Source organism: Theropithecus gelada, chromosome 1, assembly GCF_003255815.1.
Source record: "Theropithecus gelada isolate Dixy chromosome 1, Tgel_1.0, whole genome shotgun sequence".
In the NCBI taxonomy this organism is placed as follows: domain Eukaryota; kingdom Metazoa; phylum Chordata; class Mammalia; order Primates; family Cercopithecidae; genus Theropithecus; species Theropithecus gelada.
Window position 1 is genome coordinate 151,619,316 of NC_037668.1, and position 16,389 is coordinate 151,635,704.

Here is a 16,389-nt window from a genome sequence, read left to right on the forward strand (position 1 = left end):
AACATATCAAGTCAGTGATATCTTAATGTTAACTTTGGTAGACGGCTTGTTGCTGTGAACAGAAGGAGGGCTGGGGCAACCCAAGAGCACCAGATGCTTGGCAAGAAGCAGGGACACTTACCCAAGAGAGAACCAATCATGAACAGAGAGAGAAGGATCTAGAGTCACATTTGGCTATCTTCAGAATTTTGCCCTTGTCACTTAAATTGCCTTCTCATGAGAAACAAAAACATCCTAACACACCATTTTCCTGGCAGATAGGAATCCTTTGGTGAAAGTCAACATGGTGAACACACTGAGTCTAGCAATCCTTTAGCTCTCATAATTATTTCAATTCTCCTGAGACACTGAAGCATTAAGTGACTTGCTTAGCTTTCTCTGGGTAGGCTGTGTAAAAAGTTTTAGAATTGAATGGATTGGAGACAGGTCTCCTAACACCCAAAGCAATGCTCTCTTGATGACTTCTTTAGTTTCAAAAGCTACTTTTTAGCTTTTTATCCCAATGTAAAGCCTCCTTCTACCAAAGGGTTATATCTTTGGTGAGGGAGTAGAGCACCATTTATTTCTTCAGTAATCTTTCATAAATTTGTTTAGTTATTGTATCTGTTATTTTCTAAAATGTATCTGCCATTTTCCTTTGTACATCCTTCTCTTGTATTTTATGCCTTTTAAAATTCAGGAATGTTCATAGACCCCAGAATTTGGCAGTACATGACAAACGTTTGATGTATTTCTATGACTTTTATTCAGGGGCATCTGTATGTCACCTCCGCATGTATTAACAAATTAATTGTAAATATGTGCTGATTTTTAGCCTTGTTTTTAAGGAAAAACTTGTTAATTTAAAAAATTACTTTAATGGAGAGAAAAATGAATAAAACCAATCTTTTCTTTATTATGAGTTTGAGAAGCTTATACCAGGGCACTGGTCACACTGACATGCGTGTGGAACAGGGTTTGTGATGACGGCTCAGATCAGTGTTGAAGGTGACCAGACTAATGACACCAGTTAATTTAGAGTCACAAAAGTAAGGGCTTTAAGGTATATTTTTAATAAACCTCCTACCAGAAAACATTTCTACCTGCTGTAACCTCTTAGTGATTTGGGCCTATGGAAATGATCCAATCTGGTATAAAGCAGATAACTGTCAAGTACAAGAAGATGGAGGAGTCACTACATTCCTACAAATGCCTTTTCCCTTCCAAGAAGAGATAGTGGAAGGAAGGAATATTTTTTTCCAATCAGGGAATGAATATTTTGGCATGAAGGACTTAGGTATGCTCTTTTGCACAAGTTAGTTAGGAAAACTAGAATTTAAATATGTGCCGTTGATAGGAAAAAGAGCTGAAAGTGGAAAAATGCTATTATCCTTTAATAAAGTTTTAATATTGCATTGACTTCAGGCACCCTTGTGTCAATAGGGTCAAAATATAAAGTTTTCATCATTAAGGGGAAAGCAAAAGAAGAAATCTGAGAGATGATGAAGACTCAGTCTGCAACAGCATGTACAGACACAAGCAAGGCACAGCTGCAGTGAGTGGTGGATAATAGAGTCAATCTCAATAGCAGGTGATTTCTGCTAGTTCCTCTTGTTCGTAATTTAAGAATAAAGGAGACATGATTTTAAAACAAAGTGAAATAGGTAAAAGAAATGTTCAATAGCCATACAACCAATGCTCTTAGTACGGAACATGCTGCCAGTCGTGTCAAGAGAAACATTTTAGAAAGGTTTTGAAAATTTGCATTAGTACTTAGTTCTGAGTTCATCCACAGTAAGAACAGTGCAAGCCCTGAATCCCCATATTTTAAGTAATGTATTTGCCATTCTGTGACTTTTGGGAACATCTTTTGTTGTTCTTAGAATCATTCAACATTAACAATTGTTGAATTAAGAGTAAAATATTACTTTGAGCTGAAGCTTTTTTTTTTTTTTAAAGTTCGAGGGCTAAATAAAGTTAAGCCTGAAAGAAGATGTTTCCGAGAGAGAAAGTCAAGCAATTATTCCAAGCATCTAAAGTAAAAAATGTTGTTTCTAGGAGTTGCACTTTAGGCTAACAGAATTAAGAATTGTAGAGAAAGAAAATCTCCATACGCCTACTGTTCTACAATTGGATACAGGTCCAAAAATTAAAAGTCACTCATTCTTTAAGAAAATCAAACGGCACTGAGCTTGTAATGTATATTTTATTTTGCACAAGCTTGCATATATACTGCACATACATTCAGTTTAAGAGGAGATGGAAGGCACACAAGGCAATTGGACTACTGTATCCTTTAAGTGGTACAAAGCAAAAGGTAAAAGTTTGGAGAGTATACAAAAGCTTAAAACACACAAAGTAAAACCCCTTTCCCACCCTCCCCACAACAACTTTTTTTTTTCCTGTTTTAAAATTTAGTAGCTGCCAAACTAATTTTTTAACTTTTCCTTTAAAATCAATTGTCTACTGCACCTTTTTATTTTCTTTTTAATATGGACAGGGAGTCTCATTGTGTTTATCATATCAATTAATATTACAGTACATCCTTGGTAATACAAAATTGTACACCTTCATCAAATAAATTAGGATAAATTAAACCAATAAATTATGCAAAGTCTTCAGAACAATAGACAACAACAAAAATTCACAATTGAAATTGCCTCTAGCTAAAAAAAAACAAACAAAAATCAAAAATTGACTTTATCAGTTCAGTTATTGTACTATATTCAAATCAAAGGGTCTTTATTACAAAAAAGAGCTTAATAATGCTATTTACAACATATTGCTAAATAATATAAAGGCAGTGTTTTGTCACGGTTTATACTATATACATATGAGAAATGGCTGGGACAATATTGAGGGAAGCCACGACCTTTGATTCTTCTAGGTAGCACTGAGACCAATCCCAAATACATTTTTTTCTTAGTTCTAAATTTGAAGTGGTAATATACAATTTTAAAATGTTTTCTCCCCCTTTTTAGGGGAATTGAATATTAAAAAAATACAGAATGAATACATTTTCATAAAAGAAGTTAAGCTTGTTTGCCTTTTCTGCTTATGTTTGTGCATTTTGAGGGGGTGTCAGATTTGAGAGAGGGCTCAGTGAAAAGACTCAAAGTCCAGACACTTCCACATTGTGTTATATTCTTAGAAGGATAATTATAAGAAGATGCAAAGGTTAAATACCAGTTTTGATCCCAGCTCTGAATATGAGCATTTTAGCTTTAGTTTTATAGATGGTTTACAACCAACAGATCTACAGAAAACAAAACTGCATTTCCTTCAACATAACATTTAAGTGCAATACGGTAACTGCTTACTCATATAAATCAGTTACATTTTTTAAGGGGAGCTTTTTGAAAACAATGCTTCTTGTAATTTGCAAACACAGAGTTTGTACCAGAAGGAAACATTTGTACTATTCACACCAATGAATACGCTATAATATACATGGCAAAGAGATTTTTGCACTGTCTTCACATATACACTGCTTCTTTCAGGGGAGTCTGTAAACTACTCTTTCTTTCATAAATTTATGATTGTTCCTGGAGGACATCCTATTTTTTAAAGCCCCCAAATCATTAGCTTTATGACAATGTGTGTGTGTGTGTGTGTGTGTGCGCGCGCACGTGCCTGCATGCCCATGTGCGCGCACGGGAAGGGGGGTGTTACTAAATGTCTTCATGTACATAGAAAAAGAAATTTCATAAATTTACAGAAACTGCATTACCCTTGCCCTTGACATCTGATAAAAGAGATTGTTAACTTTTAAAAGGAGAGAGCAGGATTTTCAAGAATGCTTTCAACTGTCTGTACAGTCACTGTAGTGTTCCTAGTAAATTCGACAGATGTCGTGAGAATGTAGTTATTTATTAAAATCTCATGTCTTACATAATGACAGCCATGAGGTTAAATATTTACATTGCTTTATAAAAGTTCCCCTCTTGCTTTAGTGTTTTTGTTTTGCTTTTTTTTTGTTTTAAATTTTTTTTTAAATGATATTCACCCACATCCCTAGTACAGTAACAAAGATTCTGCAAACATAAAACACTTTAATTAAATAATACTCGGAGGCACAAAGCAAACTTCAGGAATATGTGGGTGAACGTTTACTTAAATAATTACTACATTCTAACATCTTCCACGTGTTTTACCAGTTAATGTGAAACGTCCTCATTAAACAGCCAGAGATACAGTAAGAATTAAATGTTTTGTTGCAAATAGAACATTCTTTTCACAAAACATAACAAATGTCTAAAATAGGTTCTTAAATCTAGATAGGAAAAGGTAAGCTTTCCACTTCACACGCATATATATATATGTATATTTTTACATGTGTGTATATGTGTGTATGTGCTTTTATGTTCACACATCTGCACACACATATATAGCACATGGTATGAAATATTGCTTCTATACTACTTTTCATTAGGCTAAGAAAACACAAGATTTGCACCACAGTTACAAAAAATTGGCTTCTACAAGAATTTTCAAAACTCGAATGCTGCTCAAACAATTGAGGAAAAAATAATTTGCGGTATCAAACTGTTCTAAAAATTCTCTTCTTCAAAAACGTATTCTCCCGCTTTGTTTTAAAAAGACAGAAAATATGCATAGCTATCAACGTTATGTCAAACAGCCAGAAAAAAAATCTAGTGTTTATTGCAGCTGTAGTAATTGGAAATAAAGTCAAAAAGATGAAATCGAAAGCCACAGAAGGCACAAGAACAATTGTACTTGTTGGGAAAAAACTGGTATTTTGAAGGATTTTTTAAAATCCCCCCCGCTGGTGCATTTTAGGTCTAGGCACAGACTATAACCTCAAGCGTATACGCAAAAATAATTTAGGGTTAGCAGAAAATAAGTGGTAGTGTGGTTTTTCAACATGGACTTTAGACTTTTTTTTTTTCTTTTCCTATGTAAACTGTCCCTCATCCTTCACCCTCCCACCATAGAAAGTTAACTTTCTCCCAAGTAGCCAATTTTCTCTTGGTGAGAGTTGAGCTAAGATTTCAAAAATGGTGATTTAAAAAAAAAAATCAAACTGTTAAATAGGAATTTGGAGAGACAGGCTTTTGTCATTTTCCAGTGCACTTGGGAGGCACACGATTTTTATTTTGAGAGGGAAAACCACCAGAAAGCATAGTGATAAATTTCTATTTTCAGAACAAAGAGGTGAGTTTATCCTCATGCTGCAATTTCTACTCTGAAATAATTTCTATGCCTCAGTGAACATTGAGAGGATATTATCAGTAGATAAGGGCATCAACATTTGGTTGCAAACACACACTTTTGCTTAATTTGTCTATTTAAATTAGAAGGGAGGGGAAAATAATACTAAAAAAATCCAAATAAGTCTGGAATCAATATTGAACTCGCCCCAGATCAAAAAGATACCTAGCAATCTGTCTACATAGGTGAATACACTACAGCTTTGCCTTTTACCTTGCAAATGGCAACACAATGTTGATATGAATTACATGGAACAGCAAAAACCCAGTGGTGTACTGACATGAACAAGGAAGGCCACACTCTTTTAAACCAAGCCAGTCAGAAAAGTGTGACTACAAGTTGGGATCACTTCCCTACTTTGTGCTGATTGAATTTTTTCTTCCCACTTTATTCCAATGTCATGATTATCCAAACTTGTTTTTGTTTTAAAGCAAGTGAGAAAAATAACAAATTGGATCTAATGACTCTGTGCATTAGTAGAGTGTGAGCTGGGAGATGTGTGAGGCCGCGGGTGCAGAGTGAAGTGGCTGGTGCCCCAGCCCATGCGGCTGCACCCTCTGTCCACACTGCGAGGCCCTGTTAGTCCCCTGGATGGTGCAGGGCATCATAGGACTGCACCGTTTAATTTAAAGTCAGCAGGTTTTAAGGCTTTGTGCTGACAATAATTGAGTTCATACATTCCTGTCCATCAGCAGATTTATAAATGACGTTAAATTACAGCGATCGGGTCAGCTAGTCAGTCACATGGGTCAAAACCTGTATTCTCCAAAGTCAAATGTAATTCTTATTAAAATTGAATTAAAAAATGGCATTTATGTTCTATATGTTCTAAATACCAGATTTGTTACTGTGTCATTTTAGGAGGTGTATATCAAATTACCTAAGGGGAAGGAGGGGTCTGGAAAACAGTTTTAGGATGAACAATGAATTCTTACTGCATCTGCACACAAAAACCCACCTAAGAAAAAAAGTGTGAATGCCATACAATTTTTTTCAATGCAAGTATGGAACACTGTACATCATTGAAAAACAGGGAAAAAAGAAAAAGGAAAAAGAGGAGAACCATTGAAGAAAGCATAAAATAGCAGCTAGCTTTCTTACGTGTGCTGGAATTGTGTCTTTTGGGTTAACCCCAAATTTTCCTATGCTATACACTCTTCTCACATTTTGGTCAATTCTAGCTTCTGAATTGGAAGAGGCATTATCAATTGCTTTAAAATGTTATACCTAAAATAAAGAAACACTGAGTTACACTGTCACCACTTTGAATACCCATCAGGAGAGTGTGGCATTGCATGTGAAAATGTATGTGTTCCTCTTAGGAGATGAAGATCAAGTCAGCTAACAGCTGTCAACAAACTTCTAGTGTAGGCAAGAATTTTATGGCCAAGTTGGGCTTTCCTTTATTCCTTACTGGAAGAAAGTATTCAGAAAATAGCATTTTAGGGGAAAAAAGTGTTAAGTAAACAGAATCCTTTTAAGCATATAAACAAAGTTGAGCAGTGTAAATTTGAAACTTAGTGCCTTTTAGTATCTGAAGCAAAATGATAACAAGTTATAGGATTTTTCTTTATGAAGAATGATGTAAGCTCACTTATGAAGAAGAACCTATTGTCGAGTTTAGAGAGGTGACTAGAAGACCAGGTATGAATTTCCAGTCTCATCTTGAGAGAGCTGGTTTTGTGCAAAATTGCTTTGCCTCCAGAAGAAACTGGTACTATTTTCAGAGTTTGCCTCTTTTCTTAGAAAAGGCTTGCTAGTGAATATGTTTCTTTTTTAATTTGGCCTTTTGGGGTACTTTGGAAAAGTGAGCTGCTCATCTGTCACTGGCATTATTTTTAAACATGTAAGGAAAAGCTACTGATTGAGTTCAAACCAAACAAAATACTTAAATGTATGAAGTGGTTTCATTAAATTTTCAGACCTTCTTAGCAGTAAAAACAAGAGACACATCACTGTCTGTAGAGTTGTGCTGTGTCATGGGTTTTCCTCGGCCAACCGCCATTTGCAATAAGTCATCAATCAAGTGGATGCATCGTTAACAAATTCCCTTCATTGCTAATAGAGACTTTACACACGCCAACATTCTTCTTCCCTGAAAATTAACCCTATTTTAAGTGTCCAAATGTTAAGGGCCTTGGGCAAAAGTAAACTAAAGGCAGAAAGAAAACAACCATCCCCTTGCAATGGAAAACAAAAGAAAATGAGAGAAAGGTGATGAGGAGGAATTACCAGCTGATTTCATAACAGATCCATGCCTCCCATACACATATATATGAAATCAAAATCTAGACACATATAACTTGGACATCCAAAGGGGACTGCTACTCTTCATACATTCAAATAGAGTTGTCGAAATTTCTACTCATGAAGCAGCTCTTGTAGGCAGTTCGGGGATTTGAAAATCTCAGGGACTTCACTATCCAGCTTGCAGATGACCTTGTATATGGCCTTCTTCCAGGAAGGATCAACATCTTTGCCTGCGATAATGGCATTGAAAAACTCCCGTAATGTGATCTGAGCAACTTCCAGGAATCTCTCTGGAACCTGCTGATACAAGGAGACAATGGCATTAATAAAGTTTTCAGTTTCAAGTCTACAGTTATTCCAAGGAAACTGAGCTAAGTTCATTCTTGCAGAAAGGGGCTTACATTGCACCTGCATTTTCTAAAAATGGCTGGCTTCTATTCTTTTATGTAAAGTCATTATATATAGTAGCATTGTGATGTAGGGTTGACAGCTTTGTTTTAAGAAGAGTGTGTGAAAGATCCATGCAGACCTATTGAAAAACTAGGATTTCACTGTGGATAATTAGGATAGGAATATGGGATGTGACTTTTGGGATTCCTCACTTCATTAAATAGATGCTATCCAGAAGAAAGTCTCCAATTAATTTTTCAGAATTTGAATCCTATTTCCTTTTGATTGCCATTATGAAAACAAAATATGTTCTCAAAATAGAATAACAAATAGTTAGGCTTCTTTATAAATTAAACCCATGCTTTAAATGAAGAAAATCTTCTAAAATCTCAGTTATCGGTTTGTTTCAGAGGATTGTTGACTCAGATGCTAAGTTGTATATTAATCTGCAATATAAAGTACTCTCTACATAAAGGAGTAAAATAATGACATTAACATGAAGTCACAAAACTGATCCTAAAATATTGCATCAGAAAATACCTAACCTTGAAATTAGAATTGCTCCATAAGAGAGTGATTTATTCAGCTGATAGTAATAACACAAACTAACATTTTTTTGAGTATTTACTACTTGCCAGACTCTGTTTTATATACTGAATGTGAATTATGTCATTCGGTTCTCCCAATCTCTCTAAGAGGTGTTATTATCCCAAGTACACAATAGAAAACTGAGGCTCGGAGAGGGTAAGGAAATTGCTCAAGGTCCTTATCATTCAAAATAAACATTCTCCAACTATTCATTTTGGAACCCCAATTTCTTAAGGCTTTTCTTCCACAGCAATTAATATGTATGTGTGTTGTGTGTGTGTATGTGTGTGTATTCTCTTAATTACTTATTTAATAATCTGATATCTTGATTAAGGAAAGCAGTAACTACTGATGTACTTATTTAGTGTTCTTTGTAAGTTACTCAGAGTAAAGTATGGTCTATCTATCCCCACACCAACACAATAGAATCACAGAATAATCCATGAACTCATAATTTTCCAAGTACGCATTGACACTTAGTAGATTTATTTTAGTGGGGTACTTATACACCAGTAAAGTTTCATTTTTACATTAAGTGCAGACATATGAGGACATAAAGGTACCACAGGTATACATATAGCAATATTTATCTACACATATACAAGAGATGAAAGACTTTTCATCTAAGTTCAGACATGCCACTTACCAAAGTAAAAAGGAGATATTGTAATATTGAACATGTTTCATCTCTTTCTTCCAACCTTGGGTGCAATGTACTTTTTAATAATAGTAGTAACTGGTAAAGAAAACCAGAATCATCACCCGACATCCCTGTTTTTCATGTTTAAAATTGGGCAAAGAGGTTCATTGTTCCCAATGGCAAGTTAATTGTTGTTTATAAAGAAATGTAATAACTCTGCAGAAAAAATGAAAGGGACTCCATTTGGGGCCAACCATTCTTAAGCTTACATTTTTAGCAGACCCTCCTAAAGACTTTCACACTGGCCCATTTCTTAGGACATAGTTCCCAGTGTTGCCTGGAAAATCCTTCAAAGTACCGCCTTGTCCACCATGAGTGTGCAAACCCACACACCCCAAGGGCCATTCTCTGCTGAGAATTCATGTGGATTTTCCACAGGCCTTTGGGTTATTTCCTCCCAAATTTCCTGCATACAGGAGTATTTGTTAGAGGAGAGCTTAGCCCTCCCACTCACGTTATACAAATAAAAATTCATGAAGCAATCTTTTTTAGTACAGTCACCTCCACTCCCAAAGATAATCCTCCACATTTTATCAAATGAGCATTATTGAGGAAGGGAATGTGGCTGGAGAACAGTGAAGCCCACTCTCACTCCTTGGATTGGGACTGTTAGCCAAATGCTACAGAAACATAATCAGCGGCATTTATTTACTTATTTATTTATTTATTTATTTGAGATGGCGTTTCCTCTGTCACCCAGGCTGGAGTGCAGTGGCATGATCTTGGCTCACCGCAACTTCCACCTCCTGAGTTCACGAGACTCTCCTACCTCAGCCTCCTGAGTAGCTGAGATTACAGGCACAGGCCACTATGCCTAGCTAACTTCTGTATTTTCAGTAGAGATGGGATTTCAACATGTTGGCCAGGCTGGTCTCAAACTCCCAACCTCAGGTGATCTGCCCATCTTGGCCTCCCAAAGTGCTGGGATTACAGGCATGAGCCACCGTGCCTGGCCAATCATAGGCATTTATTAAAATAAACGTTTCAAGAAAGGTGATTTAATGGGCCATCGGCAATACAGCCTCAATGAAAAATCTACGTTCCTTGAACACTCAGGGATGCAGCATGACATGGCAGAGAGCTTTGAGGGGTGAAGGTGTGGGCAGCTGCCCCAGAGAAGCCAGAGAAGGCCGAAAGCCCTGCCCACGCCAAGAACTGTACAGGAGGTCTGGGGAGCCAGGGACAGGGGAAGGGCAGGCATTGTTCAAGACTGTCAGAGGAGAGAGAAGAGGTACATCTAGAACATCAGCACCAGGGGAGGGAGGGAAGTGAAGTTGTAGGATTTGCATGAGAACAAGGCAACTTCTTTGGGGGTTGTATGCAGTCTCCCCTTCATCATTTTTATAGTTTGCCATGCTTGTTAATGGGTTTTAGTGGATTTTAACCTGTTTTAAATATTCCTTTCTTGTGGTGGTAATCATAGGCTCTCCTTTATCATCTTTTGCATTTGTGTCTTGATGCTGTTTAACTTTTTACCTACTCTTATATGTACACCTTATCATAAGGTGTCTTTAGATAAGGAGCCTCAGCAGAGTATCTTTTGCAAAGTCATTTGATAAATAGCTTATAGTGAGATCTTGCCTTCTGCTTTACTCCATTTTGCTCTAGAGTAGCAGTTACTTAATACTTTAAAAATACTTAAGACTTAAAAAAGGGAAGCTTCAGCCTGAGCAACATGATGAAACTCCATCTCTACCAAAAATACAAAAAATTAGCTGGGTGTGGTGGCACGCGCCTGTGGTCCCAGCTACTGGGAGGTAGAGGTGAGAGGATGGCTTGAGCCCAGGAGGCAGAGGTTGCAGTGAGCTGAGGTCGCACCATTGCACTACAGCCTGGGTGACAGTGAGATCCCCATCTCAAAAATAAAAGAAAAAAAGGAAGTTTAAAATAATGGTAAAGTAAGATAGAATTCAAAGAGTTGGAATAGATCTCAGAAATCAACACTTTATAGATGAAGAAAGCATGAGATTCTATGAGATGAAGAAATGATGAGATGAAGAGATTACTGTGAGGTAAGGTGTCTTTCCATTAAACGATGCTGGCTCCCTTTTAATGCTTTTTCAGCAATTTCTACTATTTATATGAGGCAACAAAACCTTGAAAAGCTGTGCCTCTGTAATCTTGAAAAATCACAGAGAAGCTAGTAACTTCAAAATAAATGGGAATGCTATAAAAGATGCCCTGGAGAAGACTTTGGTTATTGGGAAGAAATGAATTCTTTGTGAACAAACAAAATGATTAGTTAATGCAGTGCTTACTTTGAGGCAATACTCATGCAATGGACTGGGCTGGATAAAAGAAAGTTGTCATGAGATACTGAACGACTGGAGCAACTCATGTCTTTGGTAGCTCCCAGAGGCACACTTTTGGGTAGCAACTGATCTTCTGAGAGGGTGCCAGTGAATTTCATCCACACATAGAAACATTTCCCATGGAAAAAGAGACCTTTACCTATGCTTGAAAACTCCCAGCTCCGTTTAACAGAAAAATAGGGGGTACTTTCTGATGTTTTGTGGGAGCATCTTAGAAATCAGTCTTATCAGAATGATGTTGCCCATATTTTCCTGCACCTCCTCACACCTAATGGCTTTCCAATCACCAATAAACATCTGCAGAAAATCCCTTAGTGACAAGTAATCCCTTATCTAGGTTTCTTTTAATAGAACCCAACAATCTGCAGAATGAACCCTAGAGTATCTCCTCAGCATCAGGTGGTAACAGTCAATCAAGTCACTGGAATGCAAGACAATGCAGGCGGCTGGGGGGGGCTGCTGGCGGAGGAGGGGAGAAGGCCCTGCCTTTGGACATGCCACAGGGAAAAAACAAAAGGCTTCCAAAGTCTTTGGCTGGAACTCTGAGGCTATTGTGGGAGCTGCTTTGCCCAGCGTTCCTCAGGAGAGGAGAGTGGAAACTTTGTTTTGATAAAAAGGCATCCCAACCTAGGTACCTCACCCCGGATGGTCTTGCCTTGATATTTGGAGAACAATATAAAGTAATGAGGTACTTAAAGATATGCATAAATTTGAAGGGGGCTGGCTATCAGCTTCTACCAATTTCATCACGGTATGTACTTGAGTCTCCTCAGAGCAAACAAGAGCCTTGTGGACTTCCATGAAATGCGGAAAATGAGAGGAGGTTTTCAAGTCTGCCCAGTCCACAGCTGGGTTGTTTGTGTGTGTGCACACGTGCACACACACACACACACACACACACACACGGTGTGTTGGGTGGGTGGTTATTTTGCTGTTCTTTTATTTTTCCATCGGAATGAGTGGCAAAGACACATTTTTCTCCCGTCTTCCTCCTCTTCCCAGTTGCTTTACCTTCAAGGATGATTTGTTTTATTAAACTGACTGTCCCTAGCCTCTGCAGTACATAATAAAAGCCTGACATAGCAGGCTGCCTGCCTTCTGTGTCCTGCAGATACTCATCATAAGTGTCAGGACATACCAAGGTTAGCGGTCACTGGAAGTGTGCTCGCTGGCCCAAACCTTGCCAAACGCTCTTGGCAGCTGAATGAATGTCACAGAGAATAGAAGGGGAATTACAAAGGTTAAAAAGAAGACAGCCTCTCCTATTTTCTGGAGACAGAGAAGCTGATTTTTCACACCTCTGAACCGTCCGTAAGCTCATTCATCAGCCTCTTGTGGGGGACCTAAACCTTGCCCCTTGCTCAGTTCTCCACGGACACTCCTCCATCCTCAGTCCCCTTTAAAAATTGGCCCTCTGGCCTCATTTCATCACAGAAATGATCTTCACTGAAATGGACAGAAAACAAACCAGGCATCGACTTCTTTCCCTAGCCACCCACCCCCCAACCCATAACCAAAGGCTCCAATGGCCTATCAAGCCTATCAATAGATTACAAACTTATCAAGGGAAATCATCTTTATAGTTGATCTTTTAAGCTAATTTTTTTTTTTTTTCAAACTTGCTTCGATGGAGAAATGGAAAAGGACGCATGTGTACTGGCAGGCATGGCTAACAAATGGGAAAGTGCAATCCTGCCTAGTATTTTGGTGAATTAGTTTGTGTGTGGGTTTTCCTTCTTCTCTCTCCTCCATTTTTTTAAATACTATAAAAGGGCAATAGAATGCTGAGTGTAAGAAGACAATGTCAAGGAGAAAAGGGTACTGGTATTTTGGATACTCTTCACTGCTCGCCTTGGAGAGAGAGTTATTCTTGTCACAAACCCTTTTGTCTGCATCTGCTGACTGCTTGCCTGTAGCCAGCAGCATACTTTAACTGTTTTGTCACCTCCTAACATCACATGCATCAGCTGTTGGGCTTTTGTTACGGGTATTGTAGAACTAATCCGCTGTGGCTGTTCTACTGTGCAGTAAATAAAACAGAAACGGGCTTCTCAGACTATTCTGCATGAATATTTCAGATGGCTTTTACAACTCCGATTCACAAAATCAAATAAATAAATAACTCCCCCAGCCGCCCCCCAGCCCCTCCCCACACCCAGAAACAAAACCCCTCAATCTAGCCCCAGATGCCTCCAAGTCAACTGCATTGAAGGCGCTGACTTGTGCCTTCAAACAATTGTTTCAGGGAACTTGAAAGAACAGGGGTCTCTAAATTTTCACACCATGGAATTCGTATACAGTATTAGAGTTAAATATATCTAATGCTGACAACTAGGTAAGCAGCTCTGAAAAATTGGAGAAAGTTACTTTTTGTCCCTGTGGGCCTTTAAAAATATATAGGTAATGCCATGAAAAATACATAGTTAAGAGTTGCCTTGTCAAACTGCTTTTATTGTTTCCATCTGTATTTTTTTTCCTTCCACTCATCTGAAAGGGGTCAAAGGAAGATGTTTGTGCATTAGTTTATCCTAAGAGTCTTTCCAAACCTATGTAAGAGCAAAAAGGAAGAATCAAACTTTGCTGGGTTTGAAAAACTGAACCTGTATCATGAGCTCTTTGACAGTATACTGATGTACCAATCACACATAGGGAGGTATTTTTCTAGATGACTTTGAAGTGTCTTTGGAGAAGTTAAAAAGAGAATGGGCATCTGCACACGTGTGTGCACACACACATGTACACGAAAATCTTAGAGAAGGAGACAAACAGTTGAAGTACTTTCCCGAGCATTCATTCACCCTAGTGTGCACATGATTCCTCTAAACAAACTCTCCCATCCCTGCTGTTTGTTCAGTAAATATTGATCAAGGAGAGACCCATCTCCTGACAGCAGTGGCACAAGCTGGGGACTTACACTGCAGACAGAGTAGACTTAAATGGATAAACTCAGATGCTTTAGTAACTCCTCATAGAGATTATCAGATGAAAAGGCAAGAACAGATATGTTATTGCTGCTCCTCTTCACTGTCTCGCTCACACTAAACTCTCCTGCCAGAGGCAGAAAAGAGGAATCATGGAGCTGTAAAATATGGTCACAAGATGCGGTTACTGAGGGTCTCCCTTTGCAGTCATGCGTGCATTTGTCCTGTGTGTACAGCCGGGGACTAACAGGCCCTTCAGAAGAAAAGGAATGGTGCAGGATGCTATACACGGTGAATCCTGAGATTCTATTCCGGTGCCCTCTCATTCCAAGGGAGGATCAAATGGAAAAGCAAACATGAATGCACTTTGGGAAGCATAAAATATCATCCAAATATAAGGTGGTTTACAAGTTTGAGCCTTTAACGAGGAGCCCTAATTCCTGGGATGCATTCACTGTGATTAATAAATGTTTGCAAAGCATCGTTTTGAGAGGTGCTCTGAGGAGGTTCGCTTGGGTGAGTTTGTTGGCTGAGTCAACCAGTTTGAGAAAAGTTGCTTTGTGTTCCCTAAGTTTTATTTCGGCCATTTCATAATTATGAGTCAAAATCCTGCTTTCTGCACTGTTCGTAGCTGAATGGATACGTGTACTTCTCTGGGAAGGTCAGTTTTAAAATCATCTTTAGAGATTAGGTTTTGTGTATTGAACACTGAGCACCATGGTCAAAGGGCAAGATGTTATATTTAGAGTTCCCAAACAGCTAAATGGTGTTTGAATTTTATTAGGATGCTTGTGTTTGGAAAAACTAGCAGGATCCAGGAGCGCTGGCTGTGAAGTTGCTTTCGGGTACCTGCCGAGTTACCCCAAAAGAGGCAGACGAAGGTTCTCCAGCAACATCTGGGCTTAGGATTAAAGTCTCTCTCCCTCTGGTGCTCCAGGTGGTATTCAGCTTTCAGGAACACAGAGGATTAGATTCGTCTAATACCCATGCAATTTGGGCCCACTTTCTAGTTACATGTTTTGCTGTTTAAATATGTGAAAAGTAAATGCTTGTAGGAAGTGGCTATAGTTCAAGGCTGTCTTAAAAAAAAACAAACCTAAAAACTATGTTTCCTTGGTCTAAACAAAGGAACACATGGTAATAACAGTCTGTATCTTTTTTTTTTATAAAGCTTCGAAAGAACAATGTTCTGTTGAGCAAAATTCAGTAGCATTCTGTAAACATTAATTTAAGGAAATCAATAGACTCAGTGAGCTAAAGCCATATTGCAAGATAAACTGGCCAGAGTGCCACTTTGTCAAATAGATTTTCGTTTTCTCGGCTAGATAAAGACAGTTTCAAAACGGGGTAGACGTGTTGCAACCAGGGTTTGAAAAGTATGTGGCCTTCAAACAGTCTGCTTGTTCCTACTACAAAGCTGGATAAACATACTTTAAAAATGATAAGCCTGGTTTAGAATTGATTTGGCTTTCAAATTTTACATATAGTAGATTTCTTGGTCATCTCACAGGAAAAGAATAAAACAAAATATCATGCATTCAGAATAGAAAATTTACTTAGGTGAAAGGGGTTAAATTGTCTTGAGAGACAGAGCTTTGGGAGCAGTTTCGGTTGATGCTTGACTTTAAAAAAATGGGAAGAAAGAAATCTTTATTCATGCTGACCTGATGGGCAATCGGCCTTCTTGCCAAAATCCCGAAGCCAAACTCTCTAGTGAGTTTGGGATCAGAGGTTTCAGCTGGTGGAAGCTGCTCTCGTTCTGTGCTCACCAGGCAATGTCATGTTAATGTGCGAGGGGGTGTGGGGGTTGGGGGAAGCAAACCCAGGAAAAGGCTAGGGAAGGAGCTGAAGTGATGAGCCACCCAATAGCTCCAAGGTTTTGGTCAGCCAGACCGAAAGAGTTGCAGGGATAATCCGAAAAGGTGGCAATGGGAAAGCAGGTGTCTCCTCCTGTCACCTACATGGAGCTCGTGGCAGTACACTTCCAAGTCAGACCACTTGACATCCTCCAATGCCA

The 16,389-nt window shown here is 38.4% G+C and overlaps 1 protein-coding gene across 3 annotated transcripts in view; it reads right to left on the reverse strand.

Moving 5' to 3' along the window:
• Nucleotides 1–2,166: 2,166 nt before the first annotated feature.
• Nucleotides 2,167–16,389, reverse strand: part of PROX1 (prospero homeobox 1) — a 53,461-nt gene continuing 39,238 nt past the window's right edge. For all 3 annotated transcript variants that reach the window (XM_025391631.1, XM_025391650.1, XM_025391640.1), the window contains exon 5: nt 2,167–7,758. In XM_025391631.1, the coding sequence (XP_025247416.1) occupies nt 7,573–7,758 (186 nt within the window). In that variant the 3' untranslated portion in view covers nt 2,167–7,572. The remainder of the gene's footprint in view (nt 7,759–16,389) is intronic.